The sequence below is a fragment of the Chelonia mydas genome, chromosome 3, assembly GCF_015237465.2.
Source record: "Chelonia mydas isolate rCheMyd1 chromosome 3, rCheMyd1.pri.v2, whole genome shotgun sequence".
Classification (NCBI taxonomy): Eukaryota; Metazoa; Chordata; order Testudines; family Cheloniidae; genus Chelonia; species Chelonia mydas.
The window spans coordinates 159,229,013-159,246,362 of NC_057851.1; the positions used below are offsets into that span (position 1 = coordinate 159,229,013).

Sequence of the window (17,350 nt, forward strand, 5' to 3'; positions counted from 1 at the left end):
CAGTCGGACTCCGCTTGATTTAGCCGAGAAGAGCCAAATACTGTTCTTTCTGTTTGTATCTGCCATTGTGATCAGTGTGTTTATTACTCGGTGTATTGTCCTGTGTTTATCGTAAAATTTCAACACCACCCTACCATTATGGCATCCAAAATACCAGCAAAAAGCAAAGAAGAGACACATAAGAGAGTTGTGTTAACATTAAAACAGAAAATAGATATTTGTACACGTCTTGAAAAGGACAAGAATAGGAATGTTTTGATGCAAGAGTACAATGTTGGCTCATCCACGATATACGACCTCAAGGATTGAAAAGGACAATTGTTCAATTTTTTTGCTAGTTGTGAGTCAAATAAAGCTGTTGAACAACAGCCTATTAGAGCATCTAGACAGTGTTTTATAGGAATGGTTTTCATTGAAACAATTGGAGGGTGCCCCTATCTCTGGCTCATTGAAAAGGCAAAAGATTTTTATAACCAAATGCAATTGACTGAGCCATGTGCATTTTCTGCTGGGTGGCTTTCGTGTTTTAAACTTCGTCATGGCATTAGAAAGCTAGATGTGTCTGGTGAACAAAAATTGGCTGACCATGAAGCTGCAGAAAAATATTGTGAATTTTTTAGAAATTTAATTGCTGAACACGATCTGTCCCCTGAACAAATTTATAATGCTGATGAAACGGGCCTGTTTTGGCAATGCTGGCCAAATTCTGCCCTAGTAGGTGCAAGTGAATCTAATGCTGCTGGTTTTAAGCAGAATAAAGACAGACTAACTGTTCTTGTATGCTAATGCTGCAGGCTCGCATAAAGTAAAACTTTTAGTGATTGGAAAATGTAATCATCTTAGAGCTTTCAAAGGTGTTGCACATTTTCACAGGTGTTGCACAAAGTGCAAGGTAATTCATGGAAGGACAAATTTTTTATGATTTGTTTCATCATGTTTTTATACCTGGAGTGAAAGAACATTTTAGAAAAATAGGCTTACTTGAAGATAGCAAAGCTATTCTATTGCTAAGGAATCGTAGAGCTCCCCTCATGAAACAGAGTTAGTGTCTGCTAATATTTTTATCATCTTTCTGCCTGCCAATGTTACTTCATTGATTCAACCTATGGATCAGGACATCATCCAGAACAAAAGGTTATTACAGAAGAGATTTCCTGAGAAAGTTGATCAATCATGAAGGCACTACACAGGACTTTCAATATCGTTATAACGTAAAAGATGCAATTTTTAATGTTGCTTTTGCCTGGAATTCTGTTAAAAGGTGACACATTAAGGAGAGCTTGGATAAAATTGTGGTCTAGTGTTATGTTTGCAGAAATGTCTTCTGATGAGGATGAATTTGAAGTCTTTAAAGTAAGAGTTAGAAAAAATACATTAGCATAAATTCTTGAAATGTTGGATACTCCTTCACACCCAGTCAACAAATTTCATGAAAGTGAGATAGAAAATTGGGTTGAAGCGGACAAGGAGGTTGAAGTGACACATACTGTTACTGATACAGAAATAATAGAGAATGTTTTGAATCATGAAAAGTCAAAGATAAAGACAGTGAAGAAGAAGATTTTAGTGAAGAGGCCAAAATAACTTGGGGAAAGGTTGCTTCAGCTTTTGATTCAATAGTTAAATTTGCAGAAAGGCAGCCATGTTATACTGCCCAGGAGGTTATGCAATTGCACATTCTGCATTCCACTTTTATGCAAAAGAGGCAGAAGTCAAGCAAGCAAGCTAATATCGGGAATTTATTTAAAAAGCAGCTTCCAAGGTAAGTCACAGGGTTATTACAGATTCAGCCCAATCTGCTACACCTTCTACATCTACAATGATAATTGATGTTGATAATGATGACCCTGAGGCACTGCAAGATTCTGACGTGCCTTCTGAATCATCAAAGAAAGATTAAATTATGTTCGGTACAGTTTTAGTGTTAAGTGTATTTTTAGTGATCTGGGTATATGCTATGCGCTGCCCATAGTGATACGTAGTGTCATAAGATAACCTACTGTTTAGAAACCTTTACCTGTATACACCTAAGTGCTTCAAGAAACCAACCACTCTGCAGTGCAGTACTACTACCGGATTGGTGAGTACCTTTTATTCATTTAATTGTATTCTAATTCTTTGCAAATTGGTATTCCGTCAGTAAGTATAAGTCTTAGTTAACTGAATTTTTGACTACCCGGTAACCCCCATTCCCCCAACATGCCAGATAACAAAGCTTTTACTGTATTTCTGGGTAAATTTTCACTCTTTTGCAGGCACAAATTACATCTGGATTTTTGAACCCACAAAAGGAGGTGTTCAAATCTTGTTACACCTCTGTCTAATTATTGTGTTTTGGATATAAATCAAGTAGCTGTTGGATGAACTATTCATGTGTACCCATAATTTGTTTTGCAGGCATAAGTTTTATGAGAACAAATAACACTGCAAACAAGGTGACTGAGGTTTGAACTTGCAACACAAAATAGTAGTAGTAACTCAGGGACTGCAAGTAAGGGAATATATGAAAATTGAATGATTTTTGTTGAGTACCTTGGATCAGAAATCTGAGATCCTTTGACAAACTCCTAACATATGGCATAGTGTGCCCTTGTCACTTTTACACTTGGTGCAGCTAAAGTTACCATCTTGAGCATATCTGGCATATACATCTGGATGGATGTTGCACTCTAAAGCAACAAAAGGAATTAAAAATCAAATAACTTACTACAGATGGAAATTGTCATTAAATAAATCACTTGCTTCTAGTCCTTATCTGAAATGGATCGGTCTAAGTTGAGTTTCCAGACACAACTATTTTTTTCCTTTTTAGAGAGTTTTGTTTGGGTTGAAGACCCATTTTGATGTGAAATTTGGAGCAGGGAATCCTTCCTTATGAGTGATTTGCACATTAGACCCAGCAGATTCTGTATAGGAAACAAATATCTACATCTGAGAAAGAAAAACAAAAAAACTTTCCTGGAAGAATTTTAAAATTCTTCTGAACCACTGGAAAGATCGTCCATTACCATATGAAAAGTAATAACTTACTTCATAGAACACCCATTTTCAAATTGCTGTATGAACCGGAGTTAACTAATCTTTACAGCACCTCTATGATGTAGGTCAGGAAGTACCCTCAATTTAAAGTAGAAACTGAGGTGCAGAGAATGAGGTCCTGATCTTTCAAACATTTACACATGTGGGTAGTTTCACAAACATGAGTAATCTTGTGTCCAAAGAAGTTTTTGGGCCAGTGGAACATCATATGAAAAACTGGAACTGTCCGTGAAAAAATGTGGCCCTTGATCACTGTAACTTTACCTTGCCATGCACAGAGACTCCCTTGAATTGGTCACAATGTTCTCCCTTCTGTTTCTGAGAAATGTGCATGCCCTGGATTCTGAGATGCTATACATGCCCTGGAGGTGTTTGGGTGCAAGTTGAGAATCAGTTATTGGTTACAACATAGAGGACCGAGGCCTTCAAAGTTTTCAACTTAAACAATCAATGCAATCAAATACCTCTTCTGTTTTCAGTGCCCATTAAATTAAAAGAGGGTGCTATGCTGTTGATCCCCATGAATCAGATCAGTCAGCCATTTTATACTATTACAGGAGAATCGACTATTAATAAAGCCAGTTTGGATCAGTATATTTTTAGATACCTAATTAATTATTTGTGTCTGAACTGTTACAGCTTTTAGTATAGTATGTACTAGTTAATTAAATTAATAAGTGCCTTGCTATCTCAGGCTATCCAATAAATAGTGTACTGTAGTTGGGGCATCAGGGATAAATCTGGGAGGAAACCAGTCATTTCAGAATTAACTGAAATGAAACATAGCTGGCAAATGATTGACTAGAGTTTGGGAAAACAGCAAGTAGAAAGCCATCTGGTCAGGAGCCTTACAAGCTTGAAAATTTCAAATATCTTTTGACATGTCTCTGGAAGTTATGGGTTTGTCCATGAATTTATCCTTGGAAAACTACTGTCATTTCACAAATGAAATATCAGACTTCTAAAATAATTTGTTGTACAAGAATTCATTGAAATATTGAAAGAGCTTGTTGCTGTCTCTAGTACCTGAAGACATGTTGCCCAGATGATCATTCACTAGGGGAGTTGTGGAAGGGTTACTGTTCTGTCTAAAAGGCTCATCCAACAGTAATACACTTCACTTTGCAAGGATGATGAAAATCCATATGAGATCTACGTCAAATTGGCAATTAAAGTTGCACTTGTCAGAGTTATCTTTTGCAGAAGTCAAAAAAGCGGGGCTGACTGGACAGTAAATTTCAGGGGCTCCTATCCATGTTAGTACGTGGGTTGGTCCTTTCCACACTGTTTGGTTGGTTGAACCATGTTTGGCTACAGCTATGTTTAAATTGTACTTTTATTTTTTTAATTATGGCTGAAAAGCCAGTTTAGATGAGATTTTAGGAATAAATTTCCAATGGAATTTATAGAAAACTAGGCTCCCACTCCTGTTACTGTTCATAGTGCTGTTGTATTTCCTAACATTGTGTGTAAGTAGCTGAAAATGTAACTCCTGTGAACAATGATGAGAGTTGTAAACCTAAATTTCCAAATAGTTGGAAGACTATAGTTTTTGTAGCATAGCATTCCATATTGAAGTGGTAGCACTGATTCTTTGGAGGTGTCCACAATAATCTGCATGTTTTGGAGGAATTATGATACATTAGAAGAGCTTGAGTGAAAGAAAGTTGTATACTCTGTTATACTAGACAGGCTGCCATGCTGACTTTGAAGATAAGCAAATTTAGGGCCTGATCACGGGGGGCGGGGGGTGTGTTCCAATTGCCCTACACTCACCATGAAGTTAAGTTACTATTTATTTGTTAATCACTGACTGCACACAAAGGGAAGATATAGATGATCCTATGATGTGGTCTGGTCAAGGTATAAACTGATGTGTGGCTAACTCAGTCTGGAATGGACTCTTCACTATAGGACACAGAATACCTAACTACCTTTTTCACATGTCCTAGCCACTAGACCACATTTTAGTCTCTTTTACTTTATTTTCTGAATTCCTACATATGCCTTCTTTGCAGTAGTATTATAACCTTATCAGAATCAAGAAATACAGGCCTTTCTACTTGCAGGTATTATTCCATTGCTATGGAGGTCTGCTTTACTGGATTATGGCATCTGACTGGAGCAATAAGGAGTCATGTCTTCACTGAGAGAGGGCTGAAATTTTCCATGCTGGGTGTCTGCATTAGGCTGATTTATTATTATTATTTATTTATTTATTATTTATTATTTTATTTTATTATTTTTTTAAATTTCAGCCAGAATGATTCAGCTGTTTTTTGAGAACAAGGCTAATGACAAATAGACTGTTTTGCCCATGTTAAAAAAATTCTGGTGACCTTTTATTTGGAAAGCTAGAGCGGCCCATGCTTTGGAGCAGGGACCTGAATTTAGCTGTTGTCTGACCAACTTATCAGACTTTGAAAAACTGCAGTTTGCACATGCTCAGTAGAGACTAATATTTTATATCCGCTAAATCCCTCAAAGATTCTGTCCACAATGTGCAGACTCCAGCCCAGGGCTAAGCAGGACCTTGCCTGAAATTTCAGTTTTGGACTGCTGCAGGCCATGCTGGGACGGGATAACTGAACTGAGAGCAGGAGACTGTTTCCTGTGCTATCAGTGACTCTCTTCCTGAGTCCAGACAGCAAAAGAGGAAGGTGCCTGATCTGAATGCAGAGGGGACAAGAGCCAGACCCCTGGTGGGAGTAGATTGGGAGAAGAAGCCTGGGGAGTGGCAGGGGTATAGAAGTCTTGACTGGAGGCTGGCAGAGGGAAAGAGGGACATTGGAACTGGGAGTTGGGTGTGAGGAGACTATGACTGGCTGGGCAAGGAAACTAGGACCGGAAGAGATGATGGAGTGATACTGGGAGTCAGTATGTGGGTAGAGACTGAGATTGGATGAACAGCCAAGGGAGACTGGGACTGAGAATTGTTGAGGTGGGAGGTGAGGTATAAGCAACGGGATGAAACATTTTAACAGAATTAGGGAAGACGGGCTTAATTAAGTACAACTTATTGTAAGGCTTAAAATGCTTGTACCTTTTCAAGCACCACTCTGCATTCTTGATATGTTGAAGATTGCTTCACTGTGATTTTCCTCCAGCATTCCAAATGATTAATAGGGAACTCTGCACATCTGCATTCAAGCTGATGTCATTAGGTCTATTCACCAATTTGCTGGATCCAGGAATTGTGATAAAATGATGACAAATTAGAGCAAAGACTTGTTTTGACTAATGAATTGGGTCAAGATAAGCTAGATATTTTGAGCCAGCTGACTTCATGTAATGCATTTTCCCAGAAAACTATCCCCAGAGAAAGTAAGAGGATCAGATGTATATCAGCTTGGGCATATTTTTCCATTCGTGTGCATAGACTGAGCCAAACTCTGAAAGGTACTTGTCTGCACCTAGTCCTGTCAGAGAGAAATGACACCCAACATGATTCACTGACATCAGTACTATACTGGAGAAAGGACGTTCTGTCTATAATTAGCAGTCGTCGTCACTAAGCTGTGTCCAGTTCAGGGCACGCACTTTAAGAAGGATGAGAACAAATTGGAGACACTCCAGAGGAGAGGAGTAAAAATAAGAGGTTTAGAAAACATGCCTTTTGAGGAAAGGGTGAAAGATTTGTGCATGTTTACTCTAGAGAAGAGAAGCTGAGAAGAGTTGTCAAACTTGTTAAGGGCAGTTATAAAGAGGACAGTGATAAATTGTTCTCCATGTCCACCAAGTATAGAACAAGAAGTAAGCAGCTTAGTTTGCAATGTAGGAGATTTAGGTTAGATATTGGGGAAAACTTTGTAACTATAAGAATAGTTTAGCACTAGAACAAGTTATCCTAAGAAGGTTGTAAAATACCTGTCATTGGCGCTTTCTAAGAAAAGATTAGACTAACATCTCTGACAAGACCACTTGATCTGAGAAATCCTAGATGTGGGACAAACACCCAAAATTCAGTATGCGAGGAAAAATAGTAGCTGAGGGAGCCTGATGCAATATGGATTCATGCCTATAAAGAATATCCTCCTCCTCATTTCAATTTCTTGATTCTAGTATATCTGCTATCAATAGGGTGTAATCCCAGGTTGTTCCAGATCTGTGTGTCGTTCAGGGCTAGACGTGGGTCTATGATAAGGACCATCCTTTGGAAAGAGGGACTTGTGAGAGATGTGCTAGCTCTGACAAATAAAAATGAGTGGCAGCCTAAGTACCACAAAGCGACTGAAAGATTCAACCCATTTTAATCCCCTATTTTTTGTAACTCCTTTGTAACTGTCTTTAGGTAATTCTTGATTTTGAAAACTCATTCTATAAATAATCTTGCAGAAAAGCAACTCATGGTAAAATATACAGTAACGGAAACTTCCAGAATCTGATTTGGCCAAAATGTATCAAGAACATATTTTAAAATATTTTACGTTCTATTCCAGTGTCTTGTCATTGGTACACCCATTCTCTCTAAGCCTCTCCCTTAGAACCACAAATATTTGTAACCTGGCACAAATGTTTAGAAAATATCCTGAGTAATTTTTCCAAAAGTGGACACTGCAGTGTTTAGGAGTAGGGTAATAGCCCTTTAAACAGATGTTTGTGTGCCTAAATCTTCCAGTCGTCATAATGTCATACATTTCAGCCAGCACTGGATCATATTTAGTTTTGTGTTGTACCGTGGCTTTTGTCATTGGCGTAGTTACATTTTGCAGACGTAAAAAAGCTAGAAGCAAAGGCCTTCCAGTATGATCTCCCATTACATATGAAATTAGAGCTCCTATTCCATACTTGTGCAGCTAGATCCCAGATAATGGTTTGCTAGCTATATGTAAGTTTGCAAGGCCTAGCTGTATACATACAGCTGTTCTGATCTATTTCTGGCAGCGTCTAGAACAGAATACGCAGAGGTCTTACAACTATTGAAAGGAATACTACACCATTCCTATACACGGCAGCCGGTATGTCCTATGGCACAGATGATTTGTGATATAGTTGTCTCTAAAAGATGCTGTCTACACTAGAGTTTAAATGAAGTCCAAGACTTAAATAACTAAATCACTGTTGACCAAAAATTATCTCCAGTGTCAAATGCCAACATCCTGGACCCCTCCCATTAAGGCTTCAGTTGGGAGCATGGGACAAACAGCACTTGTTGCTTTGGTGCATTACCTCCTCCTGCTTGTTGACAATAAAAATACATCCATTCTCATTCTACTGGACCTTTCAAGCATTTAATACCATTGATAACCAAACACTCTTGTCCTGTCCTCAAGAAACTGCAGGAGTGATGGAAATACCCTGAAATGGCAGAGTTTTTCCTTGTTAAGCAAACCCAGAACTGTTATGGTCAAAAGCTCTCACTTATGAGGTTTTGCAAGGTTGAGTCCCCATCCTGTTCAATACCTATATAAACGTGTCTAGAAAGCTAGTAAGACAAAACAGGCTGCAGTGCCAGCACTGTGTGGACAACACCCAGCTCTACATTTCTCTCATAGCAAACATTAAGGGCTCCCTCTCCAAGCTTTCCAAAAGTGCCTGGCTGAAGAGCAGATGACTGAAGTTGAACCTTGACAAGACTGAGAGCATGCTGGTAGGAAGAAGGAAGTGCTTTGAAGAATTCACCTCTATTTCAGCCCTCACTATTGAAGTAATCTATACTCATATTGTTAGATTGAACTGCTGCCTTGGGAGCTGTCTTAGGCTGCACTGCGCTAAGGTACCCAAATAGCCATGGTGCAAAGAACACCCACTTCATCTGTGACTAGCCAGAGGAATGTGCTGGATTCTGTTTGTTATTGATCAGGCCACAGTGACCTACATATTCATAACCTCAGAGTGGCCTACTGAAAATTTCAGTATCTAGGAGTGAAGCTCAATGGCCTGAGGAAGCTACAGCTGCTTCATACAACAGCAATTCATCTGCTCACTAACACTGGTTTTTAGGAACACGTCCTCCAAATTCGTTGCTTCCTGTGCTGGCTTCCCATTGAATGCAGAGTCTAGTTCAAGGTCGTCAGACTGATTTTAAAATCCCTGCGTGGTATTGTCTCTGGCTATGTGAGAGATTACCTTTCCTACTGCAATGATGACCTCACGTGACAGCTTCACTCCACAGGAAAAAAGAATCTGTTGACAAATGGGAAGACTCATACCTACAGAAGAGAGAACCAGAGAAGTTTTGGACAAAGACAGCAGAACTCAGTCAGACGGAATAAGAACGATAACCACCTTCACCGTATTCAGAACTAAATGTATCTTAACTTTCCTGCAATAACCTTCTCAAACTCAGCCACCCCCCTCTCTTAATATATTTGTTTATTTCTACCAACAGAGAGAGAAAAATGTTTGTTTACTGGGCCAAATTCAGACTCTTTTTATGCATACAATTACGTCATTGAAATAAATGAAACTGCACTTCCTCAAATGAAGTTTGAATTTTGTCCATTTTGCTTTGGCTTTCTCATACCATTCAACTTTTTCCCATTCTCTTGCTCTTCGTGTTGGTGGTGTGTTTCTTAGCTTATGTATGTCTCAATACATAAGCTCCTTTTACTTTTTGTGCTTATTCTCATTGTGGTGCTGTAACTAAGAAACATAAGAACGGTCATACTGGGTCAGACCAAAGGTCCGTCTAGCCCAGTATCCTGTCTTCTGACAGTGGCCAATGCCAGGTTCCCCAGAGGGAATGAACAGAACAGGTAGTCATCAAGTGATCCATCCCCTGTCGCACATTAATTGGATCATTTCTGAATAATTAGAATGTCATTGTCCAAAATACCATCCATTAGTTATCTGTAAGAAATTCATTTTTTTTTGTTTTTGATGAACCAATAGCCACAATAAACCTTCTCCTTGAAGTTTTGCAGAGTCTATTATAAATTTGAGATTATTCTCATTTCATACTTTTTACAAAGCATTACAGATAGTGCAATAGCCTGGTTTCAACAGAATTTGAACAGAAATTTTGGGTTCTTTCGGATTCTAGGCTATTTTGTTCTGTTTAATTTCACATGAAGGAATAAATTTAAAATCATTTGCTTTTGTAAATACTAAATAAATTTGAAGAAATAAAAACCTTTTTGATAAGAAAACATTTTGCCACAGGACACTTACATAAACAACTGCAACTGGTTCACTAATATTGCATCAGTATCATATTTCACGCTTAATTTGGTAAATAAATTATCTATAGAACTGGAGAGATTTTGGTTTAATCAGCTTTTAAATCACACCAAACTTTCTTAACTTAAGTGGACATTAGAAATCACTGGTGAAATAAGGACAAACAATTCAGACAAATGTATAACGTAAAGCAATAGTTCCAGTTGATGGATGCCTACAAACATTTTTAGGGTTTTTAAATTAATAACATTGTGTATCAGTAATGATATTTTACCATTTTTTTTCTGAACATGTACAGAGTGCTTTTAAGTAGTTTGGAATGATGACTAATATTTATATTATTGGGCTTGCAAATATTTGTATAAAACACGTGTGTAGGGCCAGATTATAGCGAGCCTTGTGTAGGTGCATTATGGCGGGGGTGGGAGGGTACAAGGGGACCATCTTTAGGTGTCTAAATTCCATTGTAATTTTACAAGATTTTAATTTTACAGGCTAAAATATAGCTTTGAAGATCTGGGGACCTCAAAAAGCATGGAGGGAGGCGTAATACCTAATTATTATATCTTAAAGCCCCAAAATGCCTAAGCAGGTTAGATGCCCAATTCCCATTGAACTACTTGGGCATTTTTGCAAATCCCACCAACGACCTATCTGTATCTTTAGGTCCCTACAAGCCTTTGTAAATCTCACCCTAAGTCTGAACTAAGTTTTCTAGCAGTTTTTATTGTATTATATTTTATATCCCCCTTGAACTTAATTCTTGTGGAAGATTTTTGAGTGTTTTTTGCTTGCCAAACGTTTTTTAAAAGTCTATATGCCAACATGTTCAACAGTGAAAAAAGGAAAAGCATAAAATGCAATATGAATATGTACCTTGCAGAGATATAAAGCAATAAACTTTCTTTTTTTTTTAAATTTTAGTGTGAGCGCTGTTTGCCATTATATCATGACAAGCCTTTTCATCCAGGTGACCAAGTTCAAGCTTATAATTGTAAACCTTGTCAGTGCTATGGCCATGCAGTAAGCTGCCACTATGACATGGCAATGGATTCTTTTCCTAATGAACACAATAGAGGAGGTGGCGGAGTATGTGATAACTGTCAACATAACACCACAGGTAATTTAACAAGCAACATCAAAATATGTAGGGACATTTTGGAGAGAGTCAGTCATAAAAACCCAAATGGTTCTGAGGTTCAACAATGATGAAGAGAAAATTAAATTTTTTGAAGTACAGCCCCTGTGTACTTCAGTAGCTAGAATTATGTAAACAGCTAAGATAGAGAAATGCCATCACTACAATGCAATATAATTTTGTATAGAATCTTCCATGTAAATTATATCCCAGCATACTTTATTATAGCATGAACATCAACATCTGCTGCAGTTAAGCTTGCAAAATGGTTTCCATTATGCATGATGTACAGTGTTTATATCAGGACCATCACATTGGTCTAACCAGGTAACATATAGCAAACAAGATTCTTGGTAAAATATCAGATTCCTCTTTAATGAGTAAAAATTTGCTCACTCCATATGTACAGGATTTGCATACTTATTTCAGTGTTCTTGGCTTTCTCTATGAAAGGGGAAAGTTTGAGGTTCAAAAGTAAGTTGTCCAAAAAAATGTATAGACATTCACGTAGCATAGCTCTATAGAAGTGTGGTATTATATAACAGATGGAAGTTTAATGGAGTAAAACACAGTTTGTAACAGGTTCATTGTTTCATATGCTCTGGATCACTAAATTGGCAGGTAGAGATGAAAGGTGCATTAAAATGGACGTCCTGAAAATTATAGAATTCTCTCAAAGGAATAGAGTCTTTAATTTTGAATTATACAGCTAATTTTAATGAATTGGAAGCCATAATGCATAACCTTTCCCTCATGCAGGAAGAAACTGTGAGATGTGTAAGGATTTCCATTACCGGCAAGCAGGTGCAGATCTTTCCGCTGTCGATGTTTGTAAAACCTGTGACTGCCACACAGCAGGCACCAAAAATAATAGCCTCCTGTGTGATAAGGTAAGTGATCTCAACACAAAATATCAGCAAATGTTCTATCCACTGGTTGGCGTATCAGTAACATTAATTACAAGATGTGCTTAAATGGATACTGCTTTATATAAGTTGCTGTAGTTCCTCCTTTACAAAATGGTGGCTGATTCATACTGAAGAATGGAAGGCTAACAAGATTTTGTAAGCAATCTGAGAATGGCGTTAGGTGCAGAGCTTTGTCCTGCAATCAGGAGTGAATGTAAAATATACACATACAAATTTTCAGAAATAAATATGGTTTTGAGTGCCCAACTTGAGCACCATCCCTCTTAAAATCTGGGCTCTTTAGGGTGTCTCAGGTGATGAACACAAAAAATTGATGCACCAAAAATGACTGGTCAATTTTGAAAATGTAGACAGAGTCCAAATTACGCTAAAATTTAATTAACTTTCCTCCTGATATGTAGACAAAGATTGATCTCCATATAAGTCACCATGTTCCTCTTGTTTTGAAAAATAAAAAGGAAAAAAAGGCATCAGCTATGCTTCTTGAGTCTTTGGATCTCATTTACAAGAAAGGCATATAGTCTGCTAATAAATCTTACTGTGTCTTTCAAAGTGCCTACTGAGTGCCTGTTAAAATGGTGCTCAGTCACAGTGTAAGAATGATAAATCATGGGATTGAATCCAGCAACATGTTATAAAATGCTGGGTTGGTGGTGTTTTTTCCTCATACCTGCATACGGAAAATAAAGTGAGCAAGAAAACACAAGTGACATTCAAGTCTTGCATATGCGTTGCGTTGAAAAATGCGTTGACACAGCTTTTTTATCACATTGTACCAGAATTCTGACCCTGAACTGGCTCTGATAGGCAGTTTTGCAGCGGCTTTTTTTTGTCTTCCCAAATGTAATTTTAAAATCTGGAACCATTTCCTCGGTATATTTCAACATATGTTGTTATTTCTTTTCCATCGACGGTTAACAACTTCTTCATAAAATAATCCACTGTAACATTTGTCCTATAATTTGTTTTACTTTTGTTTTACTTTTGTTTATTTTACTTAGATTGTAAGATCTTTGTGGTAGTGTTTTCTTTGTAGCCTTGATCCTACAAATGACTCCTACAAATGGTACGGAAAACCATGTGACTTCATTTGCCTGTGCAGAGCTCATTGCAGGGCTGCTGTCTGTTTGTAAAGCCACGTGTAAAGTTAGAGCCCTATATTTTAATAATGATAATACCCAATAGCCACAAGCAGAAACAGACTCTCTGATCTCCATCTTCTGAGGATGATACTTCTTAACTACAGTGCAGAAATGAAAATCCTTTAAAACTCCAGAAACAATATTAGGACCTCACACTGTTGTAAGGCACTAAAGCAAGGAGGAAATAAATGAGAAATTAGACACTAGTTTTAACATTTGCTGTTGCTGATGATTTGTTACTCTAGTCTAACAGTAACTGGGGTAATAATTAAAGGTGGTAAAATAAATTCAAAAATTATTAACTGATGCAACATCATCATCATCATCATTATTGGCGATCCTTCAAGATCGAGGATGGTCTTTTTCACAGGTTTTATTTTTCAAGGGTCCTTTGGTGACTGAGGAGTTCAATCCTTGAGCCACAGGCTCATTGGCAGACATTGTATGCGGTGCTGGAAGACAGGTTTGGGCCACGATTGCTGCGTAGCAGTTGTCTTTCCTTTTTTTTCTGGTGTTTTTCTCTAACTAGGGCAAGGCGATTTTCCTCAAAAGTGGATGCTCCCTCTCTGACAAGTCTTTGCCAGTTATCCCTATCCTGGGCTGCTGTCTCCCAGTGTGTGGTGTCAATGCCACATCTCTTGATGTTTATCTTGACGGTGTCTTTATAGTTTGTCTTTTGGCCTCCCCAATTCCTTTCTCCTTTGGTGAGTTGGGCGTACAGCAGTTGTTTTGGTAAGCGTATATCAGGCATGTGCACACAGGGCCTGCTCCACCTCAGCTGGTGCTGGATAATCAGGGCCTCAACACTGAAGATGTTGGCCTCTGTGAGGACACTGACATTAGTGCGGCGATCCTCCCACTTTATGTTGAGGATCTTCCAAAGAAAGTGCTGGTGCTGATGTTCCAGGTTTTTCAGGTGTTTTCTGTAGGTCACCCACCTCTCACAGCCATAGAGGAGAGTTGGGATTACAACTTCTGTATAAACTAAAAGTCCAGTATGTGTTCTGATGTTGTGATTGTTGAACACCTGGTGAGGTAGGCTGCCAAAGGCAAGGCTGGTATAGTGGATTCTGTGTTGAATCTCGACATTTATGTCTGCCCTCTGTGAGAGATGGCTGCCAAGATAGGCAAAGAATTCTACATTTTCCGGTTCGTCTTTGTCAATGTAGATCTTCCTTGCTGGGTCTGATGATTGACCGGGGATTGGCTGGTGGAGAACTTTTGCTTTGCCAATGTTCAGAGTTAGCCCTAGGCTTTTGTAAGCATCAGAGAAGCAATTAAGAGCTGTTTGAAGATCCTCCTTTGCGTGTACAACTATAGCACAATCATCTGTGTACTGGAGTTCAGTTATTGTTGCCGATATTACTTTAGTTCTGGCATGGAGAGGTTGCCTTCTGTCCAATATTGGATGCAAATGCCCTGCGGGAGACGGTCTTGGGTTAATGTTTTCATAGCTGAAAAAAAGGGTGGGTGCCACTACACAACCTTATTTTATGCCAGTTTGGATGACAAAGGGCTCAGAGGTAGAGCCACTGCACAGGATGGAGGCAGTCATCTGGTCATGGAGGAGTCTTACAATGGTGATAAATTGGCTTGGGCAGCCAAACTTTGACATGATTTTCCACAGACCCTCATGATTGACAGAGTCAAAAGCTTTGGTCAGATTGATAAAGGCCATATACAGCTCCTGGTGGTGTTCTTGACATTTTTCCTAAATCTGCCTGGCTGTGAAAATCATGTCTGAGGTGCCTCGTGATGATCTGAAGCCACACTAGACTCTGGAAATACTTCTTCTGCAAGAGGGATCAGGCGAGTCAGTAAGATTCTAGCAAGAATCTTCCCAGCAATGGAGAGGAGGGCAATGCCTTGATAGTTGCCACAGTAGGCCCTCTCTCCCTTTTTGAAAATACAATACAATAATGAAAGAGGCTGAGGCATGAGCTTGAAGCTGTGATTATAAAAAAAAACAAGAAAAAAAGGGAAAAATGGGGGAGACTGAGCTGCTCAAAAAGGCATCAGTAGACTGCTGCAATAGAAGCAGGGCAGAGAGAAATGATTAAGAGGCATTAAAAATAGATTAATAAGGCTGTAGACTAAGGGCTGAAATGAATTACATGAAATAGAAAGGCATCATTGAAGGAAGTGTTTCCAGGTCTGACCCGTGGAAGATGGAATCATAAGGAATAAGGACCCTACTCATGAAAATTAATTGTCACATCACAATGATAATTTTCAAGGAAATACGCTAAAAACGATATAGAATACAGTTTCACTGCATAATTTACCATTTCCTGCAATTCATCAATGGTTTTTTCTTCTGCACAGAACTAGTTATCTGTCATCAAGCTCTAAAGAGCTGCGGAATTCCAGAAGGGAACATTTGAATTACCCCAAAGCATATTTACTCATTGTGTACAAAAATATGCATAGATAAAATTAGCAGGAGGGGCAAAAGAGTAATCAATACACTACCGCTGCCCCCAAAACTTCACTGAAATGAGCATGGATACTGTATTTCTGTTCTGCTTATCTATTTCACTCTGCTCTGGGAAATGTGAATTTATATGTGTTGTATTTTTATTTGAATGGATTCTGAATGCTTAGAGGGCAGTAGGTAGTGTACACTCACAGACTGCTATGTTCTAGTAACTGTGATGAGGTGTTCACCCCACACTTATCCTGAAAGGGTTAATGAAGACAACGGGAGGCTAATTAACCCAATAGGACACAGCAGAGAGGAATCAGGTGGCTAAGCAATTCCCTGACTGAGGTAGCCCAACTGAGGGGGAACAGCTGTGCTGGACTTACAAAGGCAGGAAATTGGCAGCAGAAGGGAGCTGCTGGGAAAGTCTGCAGTCACTCCCTGGGAGAATGGAGGTGTGTTTGGGCTGACAAACCCAGAGAGTGGGGAAGCAAGGATGGTAGGAAAGGGCTCAGGGAAAGGCAGTAAGGTCTAGAAGGCAACAGACCTTGGCTGCTGGCTAGAGGATCTCTGAGCTGAAACCCGGAGCAGAGGGTGGGCCCAGGTTCCCCTGCCAGCCACTGAAGGAGTGGCACCTATTGCAGTGAATGGGAAGACTGCCTAGGACTGCTGAAGGAAGACTTTGTTACCCTGGAAGGGGAAAATGTGTGGAGTGACCTGCTGGGAGGCTGTCACGAAGAGGCAGCAGCAGCTTGTGGAGTGAGAGAGGTGCTGCAGACCCAGAGAGAGAGGTGGAGAGATGGCATACAACTGCAGGAAGGGTGGCAACCTGGTAAGCTATTCCCCAGAACGACCAAGAGGGAGGTGCCACCCTAGCGGTGAGTGGAACACCCTGTCACAGTACTTTTATTTACATTTTAAGGAATGGATTAAACATAAAAGCTGTATTTTGGCCTTGCAAACCACAGCTGTGCTAGTGGAAATTTGGAGGAGCACCATACCCAATGGCAGTGGCTGAGACATTTTGCTGTGGAGAGAAAGTTGCAAGGGAGACAGGTGCATACAAGAGACAGCAGCTACACCCTTTTCAGGCATCTACATGTGCCCACTCTTGACCAGCAGTCAGTCTAGAAGAGATGTGGAGAAATCCACAACCTGTTTAGAGTGTCTGGTGCCACTGGTAATGCTATAACTTTTCCCTTGCACTCAGAAAGCCTTTTAGGTGTCCTGTGAAGAGGGAGAATGAAGGAAGAAATGGCTTTCATCTTCACTCTCCCAGCCTGCACACACATGGGAGAGCTTCCAGAGTAGTCCCTACTATGGTATTTCCTATAACATCTGGAATTGGAAATTCATCTCTTCTGGCCCTCTCTCTCTCCCTCCCTTACTGCATAGCCATTTCCCTTGCTTGTGTTTCACCTAACCCACTTTACAATCTACTTACTTGTTCCAGCACACGCAGCAGTTTCATAGAATCATAGAATATCAGGGTTGGAAGGGACCTCAGGAGGTCATCTAGTCCAACCCCCTGCTCAAAGCAGGACCGATCCCCGACTAA

General features: G+C 39.4%; 1 protein-coding gene across 1 annotated transcript in view; it reads left to right on the forward strand.

Moving 5' to 3' along the window:
* USH2A (usherin) overlaps positions 1-17,350 on the forward strand; it is a 571,481-nt gene that overhangs the window by 67,538 nt on the left and 486,593 nt on the right. Inside the window, exons 9-10 of the mRNA XM_027827110.3 lie at positions 11,086-11,281; positions 12,059-12,189. Of these exons, the coding sequence (XP_027682911.2) occupies positions 11,086-11,281; positions 12,059-12,189 (327 nt within the window). The remainder of the gene's footprint in view (positions 1-11,085; positions 11,282-12,058; positions 12,190-17,350) is intronic.